Below are 10,031 nucleotides of genomic sequence, written 5' to 3' on the forward strand. Positions count from 1 at the left end.
GGGCTTTTCGGAGGCTTTGGAGCTTGCGTTACACCCAGCTGCGGAGCTGGAGATGGTTTTTCCCGGGCGAGCAGCTCTCCTTGCGCAGGAGAGCCTCAGTGAACAAGAGTGACCTGAGTTCTCATTACCTGGAAGCTGGCCAGGGCTGTGGTTCCCTTTCTTGATTTCTCCGAAGTTATGCAAGGGCGTTACGTGCTGCCCTGGGCTTCCCAACATCAGGCCGTCTTTCGGATGAGCTGAGACGCTGAACTGCAAAATTTCCTGTGCTCCCGGCAGAGGTCAGACACCATTTCCTGCACTCATGCGCATGGATGGCCCCAGGCTTGCGGGAACCTGGGAATGGTGATCAGCACCCTGTTTCATCACTTAGTTTGATGCTGAGCAGTCCAGGAGCTAGTGACAGCAGGAAGGTCACAGCAGGGACAGGAGGCATTGGAAGGTCCCAGAGGTCTCTGGCATTTTACTGTCCAATATCCCTCGTGTGGGGACGGGTTTGGTTGCTTGTTGCTCAGCATGGAAAGGCCAGCAGGGTGCAGAGCTGGTGCAAAGCGTGTGGCAGGGCCTTGGATAGGCCCCATCATGGCTGGTGGGAAAGGGGGTGCAAGGTCCCCTGAAAGCACCACGGGCCCTATCGTCCAGCAAGCGCCGTCCCCCGCCGAGCCAGCACGGGCAGCGCAGCAAACCCCCAGCCCCTTCTCCCTCCCGGTCTCTGCTGTGCTTCCTGCGTGCAAGTCCTCCTGCTACGTAAAAACTGATGCAAGCCGTTTGGGGCTCCCACGGGCGCCAGGTCTGCCTTGTCCCCTTCCTCCACCACCGAAAGCAGCCTTCCTGGAAAAGCGTGGCTGCTCGGGGGAGCCGGCCCGCAGCTGAGGGCAGTGCGAGAAGCCGCGCAGGCTTGCACAATGCCCCTTCCGCCACCCGCAGGAAGAGCGGCTTGGGAAAGCACCCTATAAACTTACGTTTGCCCTTCGTTTCCTCCGCAGTCTGCGGCAGCAGCTGAGACGGAGGCGAGCGAAGCGGGGCCAGGTAAACTCGGGTGCTTTATCTCGGCAGGGAGCGAGCCTTTTACCTTGGGGGAAGTGTTGGAGGGAGCCGGAGGGGAAGGCAAAGCAGTCGCAGCCACGGGAGCACGCAGAGAGAATTTGTTTTAAAATCCAAAGCGGGCGATGCTGCGTGTGAATCCAGCGCAAGGCTGCAGGGAGAAAACACGAAGAATTAGGTGCGCTGGGGCTGCGAATGTATGACCGCTCTAATAAGGTGGGCACCGAAAGAGAGAAACGTCAATTAGGAAGGAAAGCAGATCTTTATATGTAAGATATATGTGCTGCAGGCAGAGCCGGGGAGCGCTGCCTTGGGATGACGCTCCTCATGCTATCGCTGCCCTTGCTTGTCTGTAGGTGAGCTACCTGGGTGTTGTTAATACTAAATTAAGTCACATAAAACGAGCACGTGCTCTGGGGGACAGGGTGCCGTGCTGAGGCTTTACGAAGGTAGCGAAGCAGCCGTAGGAGATTCAAGGGGCGATAGGAGACTGGGAGGGTTGCATGCCACGTTAAGGCTGTTCCTTAGGGCCCACGAAAAGCCTGCGGCTTGGCGTCCCGCTTATCACCGCGCGGTGCTGAGGCTCACCCCCCACGAGACACTGCTGGCCGGCAGCCCCGCTGGGCACCCACTTCGCATATGGACATGGACATCGTGGAGAGGGTCTTCGTCGTAGCCCAGGGCATCTACACCCAGTTCGAACAAGTGAAGTGCTGCAAGCACCAGTGCCAGCGCCTGGTGGAGCGCATCCACATCTTGCTGGAGCCGGTCAGGGTCCTCAGGGCTCAGCCAGCAACACACATCTCCCACCACGAAAAGGAACTGCTGAAGAGGCTGCTGCGGGTGCTGGGGGAGGCCCAGAAGCTGGTGACGAAGTACAGCCAGGCGAGCTGGATCCAGAAGTTCCTGCGAGCCCGCAGCAGCGGCGAAGAGTTTGTCTGGGTGAACGAGAGCCTGGAGGATATCGCCCAAGGGCTCTCGCTCCTGCTGCAGGCAGAGCAGAAACAGGCTTTCCTGGAGGCCTTCCAGGCAAAGACCTGCCGCTGGCAGGACGCCGAGGACCTGAGAAATGACAGGGATTTCTTGGACGAGGTGATTGCAAGTAAGTGTGCATTCAACAAGTGTTTTTTTTTTTCCCGAGAGAAGAGAGGCCAGCTGGAGATTGGCATCCCTCCCCAGCCACTGCTCAGCCTTGGCCTCCTGGTGATGGCCAGGGAGAGCCGAAGGGCTGGTTGTCTGAGCAGAGCTGCACTTCAAACTGCCAGAAAGATTAACAGCGCCCATCCTGCGCCTTCATCTGACATCTGTTTCTCTGCCTTTCTCTCCACAGGTACCGAAAACCCCACGGATGTGGACATCCATCTCGATAGGCAATGTGTGGAGAGTAAGGTAGACTGGATGCAAAGCGAGCTGAATAAAGTCGTGCACATGATGGAGTGTAAGTTGGTGGCGTGCCTCTCTGTGTTCTCCTCCCTCCTGCGTTGCTGCCATGCTCAGAGCCGGCCGGCGGCTCGGCCATTCCCACCGCGCTGGGTACCATGGTGCAGCCGGGCTCCTGGCTTGCTCAATCATTTGGCTAACATTGCAAAAAGGGAGCAGAAAAAGCCTTCTTAGAGCAAAATGCTTCCTCCCAGCTAGCAAACGATGAGCCAGCAGGTGATTTCATCTGCCCAGTGGATGTGCAGAGAGGAGAGAAGTGCAACTGGTTTCTCTGTCCTTAAGTGCATCAGAAAAGAAGGTGCTGGGGCCATAAACTAGGAAGAGATCTGTCCCTGTGCAGTGTCCCAGGCCTTTCTTCTTGGGGAAGAGGTCTGGGTTGACCACATCAGCACCACCGAACACTTTCCCCATCAAAAAGATTAAATGTCTGTGTAAGAAAACATACTCTCTGGCCGGCCTGAGCTGTGGCCTGTCCGTCCTGCTGAGCACTGCCTAACCTGGCCCTTGTTCCCTCGTGGGGAGCAGGTTTGAAGAAAGTCGATGTAGGTAAAAGAGAGGACATCACTGAGATTCAGCGGGAGCACCTCACCTTCCGCCGGCACCTGCAGGACACCAACAGCTACGACCTCTATGAGGGAGAGTATCTCAAGTACCCCGTCGCCATCAAAACGTTCAAGAGGCCACTGACCACCGACCCTGCGTGAGTTGGCCGAGGCAGGCTGCCCTGTCGCATGGGAGCGGAGCCAGGCAGTGCAGGGTGTCTAGGATGGTGGGGGGGGGGGGGCAGCTGCCCTGCTGCTGCCCACACCACTTTGGGTGCCACTGGCAGAGGTCAGCGGGAAGGTGGTGATGCTTTTCCCAGGGCAGAGCTGTGGTCCAGAGGGGAGAGAGGTGCACGTGCTGCAGAGGAGGTACCTCCTTGCAGGGATGCCTCGGCTCACTGGGACGGGGATGTTCGGGCAGGACGTGGTTTCCTGCAAGCGTTGGGGTATCAGCCAGGGTGCCAGGCAGGAGCAATGTTGCATCTTGCTCCGGGACACTCACTGTGCTGCAACTTTCTGCAGGAAGGTGAGGGACATTTTTGAGAAGGAAATTCAAACCCTGAAGAAGTTTGAGTCTCCAAACATCCTGCGCATGTATGGCATCTGCATCGAGGAGCAAGGTAAGGATGTAGCCTTAATTTTGCCCTTTCTCTGCCCTGTCTGTCCCTGACGCTGGCTGGCAGCAGACGGCTTGTGGCGGCATGGTCCCGCCCGAGAAGTGGCACAGTGGGCACAGGGGTGCTCGGTGACTTGCCTCAGCTTCTCCCCCTGGGAACGCAGTGCCTCCCGCACCCTGACAGAGACAGGGCAGGTCCTTGCCATCACCCAACATTGCTATAAAGTGCAAAAAATATTAAAAAACCATATGGGCCTAACTTAGCCTGTGGGGGCAGAGCACGACAGCAGCAGAACCAGATCCCCAGTGGACTGATGGTTTCATACCCACTCCACCAATAATTTCCACCATGCCTTTCACTAAGAGCAACACTCACTCTTCTGCATTAAGTGTCTGGGATGTTGCTGGTTATTTCATACATAACCTGAAAATACATCCTGGGCCAAAAAAAAAAATCAAATGCACGTGGCCAGTTCTGCTGTGCCAAGTGGAGCCCAGGAAGCACTGGCTTGCCCCGGGTGGCGCAGACCCCAGGAGATGTGGACGGCTGCCAAAGCCACCACCTCACTGGCTAGTCCTGGGCCAGCTCCTCCTCAGACACCACCACCAATGGACGTCTCTTTGGGACAGATCGGAGCCCTTGTTTCTCCATTGTTATGGAGTACTGCGAGCATGGCACACTACGCGAGGTGCTCAGCAAGCAACAGCAGCTCTCCTGGGAGAGGCGCCTTCAGATGGCCCTGGGAGCCGCAAGAGGGCTTTACCGGTGAGTTCCTGTCTGCGGGCGAGTAAGTCTGCTTCAGTCTGCAAGCCTTGCTTGGATCTCTGACACCTGTAAGCCAGCAAAGTGGGCAGTTAGACCCCATTTCTCCCACTTGCTAGGCCTATGACATTTGGAAAGGTGGCTGCTGGAGGCGTAGGAGGTGGGATGGGATATGGCAGTGCCCATCTCCCCAGGGTTGTTGGCCCATATGTATGCCTTGAAGCCTGAAAAGCCCTGGAAGGAAGAAACCTCCTCTCCTCTCTCCTGCTCAGTACCGCCAGGCAGCTTTCAGGAGTCCCTGCAAAATAGCAGTGGCAGTTCCCCAAACGGGCACTAAACCTGCTCAGCTGTTGCCCTCTGACAGCAGGCTGCTCCTCAGAGCCCCGTGGTGCCCTGCTTATTCTGCACAAAACCTCTGTGGCTTGTTATCTTGCATGTGGCAGCTCTTGCAGGGGTTGCTGGAAAGGTCAGCTTGGCAGGGCCATTGCACTGAAGCAGACACTGCTGCTAGCTTCCCGGGGCGCATGTTGGTCCGTCTCCAAGGCTCTCCTGCGCGGGAGGAGGGAGCCTGGAGACAGAGACAGGTCCATTACCAGTACTTATTGCCCTTGGCTCTGGCTGGCCGCAGGTTGCACCAAACAGAAAAGAAGTCCAGACTGCACGGATGCATTAACAGTAGCAAGTTCTTGGTGGCTGGAGATTACTGTGTGAAGGTAAGGACCACGCTCTGAGAAGCTTCGGGTAGTTTTGTATGTTTTTATGGATGTTTCCTCCCACTAACACAGAAGAGAATTATCATAGTCCAGAATAACAACTGGAGGAGATTCATCTCCCCTGTCACCTTAGACACTTAGGTCTCAGTTCATCCTTTGGCTCTATCTTACCACCAGTAGAGAACAGGGAGTGTTTCTGAACCATCCCCCTTGGGGTGAGATGGCGCTAGGGGAGGTGAATCCCCTACCTCCAGCTCAGGTTTAGCTGACAGAAAGAGCTGCGTACCCAGCAGCATGCACGGCTGCCCAAGGAACCTCGCTCCGTTTTCTCCAACTCAGGTCAGTCCCCAGCCACGCCAGAGGTTTCTGCACTGGGTGCTGTATTATAGACGCTGCCAGGGGTCCTGCACCTCTTCTGAAAATCAGGCCAGCTAACAACGATTAAAATTAATTTGTATTTTTACCAGGGGCCTGGCTCAGGACACTGGCTCTAGGTGCAGAGTAGAAAGATGGGGAGGTTACATTTAGCTGCTGACCATGAACATATGTGCCTCAAGGGCTGGCCTGAGTGCAGACGTCTCCATGTCAGCTGTCATTGCAAAACTGCAAGAGGGTTGTGTCCCTGGCGATCAGGTGTGTATCCAGGCTCACGGGGTGCAGCTGCACAGAGACGCCAAAACCACATAGGGCTCTCTGGCCATGGCTGGGTGCTGCAAAAGCAGTGCAGGTCCCGGAGCCACGCTCCAGGAAACCATCCCTGCAGCCTGCCACTGGTAGCTGCGGAGACCCGCCTGCTCTGCAGTGTGTCCCTCAGGGGAAGCCTGCTCTACTTGACAAGGGGAAAGGGAAGACCCACCACGTAACATAACCCAAAGGAAGTCAGGCCAGAAAGCTCAAGCTAAGAACCGGTGTCCAGCCTAGAGTTTATCCCTCTTTTCCCTTTCTCATCCTCTCAATCAGCTGTCAGGATTTGAGCTGTGTGAAACAGAGTCGTCCATCAAGAGGAAAGCCAAGAAGAACTGGAAACAAGTCTCTATGTTGGCTTACGTTGCCCCTGAGAACCTGAAGGACGTCTACTACCCCTATAAGAGGCCCTGTGAAATATACAGGTGGGTCTATCGCAGCCAGGCCTCTCCCAGGAGAGGTGGCCGTAAGCAGCTAGGTGTCTGGCAGAGCAGCTAGCAAGCTGTGGAAGGAGGCCATAATCAGACATGTACCTGTCATGCAGCCATCTGAGGTTGGCAAGGCCCGGCAGTCCCCTCCGTGAGAAGGGAGGAGGCAGGACAAGGTAGTGGGGGTCATTGCTGACGAACTCTTGCTTGTCTCGTTTCAGCTTTGGGATCGTGCTGTGGGAGATCGCCACCTCCAAAATCCCATTTGAAGGTGAGATAAAAGCATCTGGTCCCCCTGTGTGAAAGCAGCGGGGCCCAGCTAGATCGCTGGCCAGGGTCAGATACTTGTGCTCCATTGCAGAGCACCCAGAGGCATGTGGGTCCCCATGGCAGTGCCCAGGATGCCTGGGTCTGCCCAACCTGCAGCACAACAGCCTCTAAACGTGGCTTTTCCCAGGACTCCAACTCCAGCACAGTAAAGCTTTTCAGCACATGCTTAAACCACAAGCGTGCAAATGATTCTGTCTCTGTTTGATGCTCCTATGCGCTGAAGCATAAACACATCGCCTTGCTTCACTGGAGCCCAGTGGCGTTATGGCAGAGAAGAGGGGTTCACTGCAGACACAGTTCGGGCGGTTTCTGTGCTGGCTCCTCTGCGCTGTAGGCTGCAGGAAGGCTCTCAAAGTGGCCTTGCACTGGCTTCCCTGCCCAGCAGCCTCCTGTGGCAGCAGAGCTCTGCCATGCCGGCCTGACGTGGTTGGTGTGTGTGTGTTGGTTTAGGCTGCACTCCCCAAGAGATCAGGGAGAAAATCTGTGAACACCATTATCGGGAGCCTGTTGGGGAAGACTGTCCCAAAGACCTGGAGAAAATCATTGACCAGTGCCGGGCCTTTGACCCTTCCCAGCGCCCTTCTGCTGAGCGTAAGTGTTTCTGCGCGGGCTCATCTCCCTAGCTGTCTGCTCCTTCTTCCAGTCCCATGCTACCACATTTCCACATTGCTGGGCTGTCCTGCACTTCCGCTACCCAAGCCGAAGGGACCCATGTCTTCTGCTGCTGCAGCAGATGATGGATGTCTGCTCAAGAGCAGCAGTAACGTGAGCTTTGCCCCCTTGATGGGTGTGTGGGGGGGGGGAGGGGGCGAAGACAAATGCCCAGATTTGTCTTCTTTTCAGCAAATAGCTGAGCCCAGCTTTCTCAGGGCCTCAGGCTGCCAAGGTCAGCAATGCATTTAAAAGGGCTGTCCTGCTCTCCTGTCCCACTGGTGTGTGACACAGGGCTGATGGTCCTATGCAGATAACCCTCCTGCCTGGCCATGCTGCTTGCCTGACTCTCTGTCTTCTCAAAGAGCACGCTTCTCTTCGCAACCCCATCCATAGCCTGTTTCCTGGACAGGACCCGGTTGGGAAGGAATGGAGGATCAGTGGCAGCAGCTAACTCAGTGCTGTGGCCCCTGAGAGCACCAGGGCACCCAATGTGAAAGGGTTTTTTTCAAGTTGTCCTGTTACCCAGGGTGCTGCAGCCTTCATTGACCGGTTGAGTGAAAGCACATACAGTTTTAGGGCTAGCCTAAATCCTGCGCTTTCCAGCCTCTGTTTGCATGCAGACGTGTCGTGTAGGTGTCTCCAAGGATGCGCTTCCCGTGCTTGCTCAGTGCCAGCAGCACTCCAACTCCTCCCTGTCCAACAGATTTCCCAAGCCGACGGCAGCCCTGCAGCATAGGAGACCAATTGCAGGCAGGTGCCTGAGGCTGAAAGATTTTTTTTTTTTGCTGTTCACACTAGCAGTGGTATTTAGTGATAAACTCAGTCCTTGATCTCCCGGGGCAGAACATTTGTCAAGTGAGGCCTGGCCATCAGAAGTTTCCAACTTGGGCCAAAGGAAGAATTCTTACTAAGCATAGTCTAGATTTTAAACCCAGGAAAAAAACGCTGTGATCCCTGATCCTGTGCTCTCAATAACACAGAGGGTCAGATCCAAGAATTCCCTTGACAGGATCCTTTTAAAGGGGTTGTCCTGTCATGTCCGAGAGCTTTCAAAGGATGGCAAATCCATTCTGTCGCTCAGTGGTTCACAGAATCACAGAATGGCCACGGTTGGAAGAGACCTCTGGAGAGCATCTTGTCCAACCCCCCTGCTCAAGCAGGGTCATCTAGAGCACATTGCCCAGGATCACGTCCAGGCAGGTTTTGAATATCTCCAGAGAAGGAGACTCTTAATTTGTCCCTTTCTGCTTTCTATTTGAATTGGACTGGGTTTCTCTTTCAGCCATCACTCCTTGTCCTACCTTGTTATGCTAAGGAGTCCCCTAGCAATAAAAGTCTCTTTCTCCTGTAGATAGCATGATGGTTCACCCAGTTAACATTTGTCCATGCCATGAAAATAATCACTAGGCTATTCATTAGGCATCATGAAAGAGTAAGCAGTCTGTCAGACAAGCACTGGGCTAGGAACAGGAGCCATGGGTTGATCCTCGCTCAAATCCTGCAGCTCCTGTAAGCTGGAGGAGCAGTCACAACACAAGACAGGAACATTTCCTGCCTTGGGCTTTTAGCAATAAATTGCAATTTCAGGAATTGTTCTGCTCTGGGGATGATTTCACTGCCTCTGAAGCTGGTCTATGTTTGCATCAGATAAATAATTGATCTCAATCATAAGACTTAACAGATGCAGCAGAAAAAGATAAAGAAACCTTTCTGCTGTGCTTGAAGGCACAAGTGACTGAGATGATAGTACCTTTTCCTCAGTCCATCATCTTTCCAGGGGGAGAAAGCGTCCTTTAATCACTCCCACCACTACCAGCTCGATATCTACACAAGAGATTTGGAGAGTTTGGGTAAGAAACCCCCCCCAGCTCTTGCTGTGCTCTCTGCATCTCAGCCTCTGAAGAGTGGTTTTCTTAGGAAACCCTGCCTCAGGGAATGGCCCGCTCTGAGAGCTGCTGCTAGGAAATGCTGAAAATCCTCAGGTTTATTGGCTCCAGCAAAGTTAAACCGAAGACACACTGTGTCTTCAATACTCTAGTCCTACCCCATGCCCCCAGCCCGTTGCTCAGCTGTGCCTGCATGGTGCTGAGCTGAAGGAAGTCTTCTCACAGCTCTTTCCAGGCATCTGTCTGTGTCTACGCCTGCTTCTCTCTGAACTGTGCTCACGCGTGCCTCTCCGTTCAGGGAAGTCACACCTGCAAGGAACAGCACAGGCGCGCTGGCGCAAGGCGGCTGTTAGGCTGGCGCACAGAGCGATTTCACCTGCTAGTTTTTGTCAGCCAGGAAGAACTATCTATCTCATGAGAGAAACCCCCCCCCTGCTGACAGCGGATACTCTGTTTCCATTCAGACGGTCCTTGTGTTTTGCAGAAATCGTGGACTGGCTGGCTGACCTCAAGAGAAGCAGAAACCAAGGAAGCTAACTGCAAAAGACAGGCTCAAGTGACCCCAGGAAACCAGCCAAGCAGCTTCAAAAGCAAGAGAAGAGCAACGGTGTGCCTCCCTCCCGTAGGCCTGACGCGTGAAGCTTGCCCCTCTGCCCCCTAGTTGCAACGATCGATTGTTCAATACACCTTTTATGTATTTATATGGCAAGACTCGCAAGTCTGCAAGTAGTCGTGCCTGCTAGTTTGCGCCTTGGTTTCGCCACGGAGGTGGCTGGCGAGCGCTCGGCCACTGGCTTCCCGGTGCCTCCAGGTTTGCCGGCGGCAGGCCTGCGCCACGCTGCGCCAGGGAAGGCCAGGGGCCTCCGAGAGGATCCTTTCAGCCCGGGCGAATCAGGGGACCACGATGCGGCCAGCTCGGGGCTCCCTTCGCCGA

At 54.9% G+C, this 10,031-nt stretch overlaps 1 protein-coding gene across 1 annotated transcript; it reads left to right on the forward strand.

Annotated features, from left to right (window-relative positions):
- Positions 1-662: 662 nt before the first annotated feature.
- Positions 663-9,798, forward strand: MLKL (mixed lineage kinase domain like pseudokinase). Its single transcript, XM_068955945.1, has 11 exons — positions 663-1,026; positions 1,570-2,143; positions 2,372-2,479; positions 3,007-3,181; positions 3,546-3,643; positions 4,270-4,405; positions 5,031-5,115; positions 6,076-6,224; positions 6,449-6,498; positions 7,008-7,148; positions 9,582-9,798. The coding sequence occupies exons 2-11, from the start codon at positions 1,681-1,683 to the stop codon at positions 9,632-9,634; spliced, it is 1,458 nt and encodes a 485-aa protein (XP_068812046.1). The 5' UTR covers positions 663-1,026; positions 1,570-1,680; the 3' UTR covers positions 9,635-9,798.
- Positions 9,799-10,031: the final 233 nt, after the last annotated feature.

The sequence above is a fragment of the Struthio camelus genome, chromosome 10 (assembly GCF_040807025.1).
Source record: "Struthio camelus isolate bStrCam1 chromosome 10, bStrCam1.hap1, whole genome shotgun sequence".
In the NCBI taxonomy this organism is placed as follows: Eukaryota; Metazoa; Chordata; class Aves; order Struthioniformes; family Struthionidae; genus Struthio; species Struthio camelus.

What these genes read in the sequence shown, in the direction of transcription:
- MLKL (XM_068955945.1), top strand. Translation starts at nt 1,681, where the DNA reads ATGGACATGGACATCGTGGAGAGGGTCTTCGTCGTAGCCCAGGGCATC. An exon ending in CCACTGACCACCGACCCTGC is followed by an intron (nt 3,182 to 3,545) that starts GTGAGTTGGCCG and finishes AACTTTCTGCAG; the next exon opens with GAAGGTGAGGGACATTTTTG. An exon ending in CTGGAGATTACTGTGTGAAG is followed by an intron (nt 5,116 to 6,075) that starts GTAAGGACCACG and finishes CCTCTCAATCAG; the next exon opens with CTGTCAGGATTTGAGCTGTG.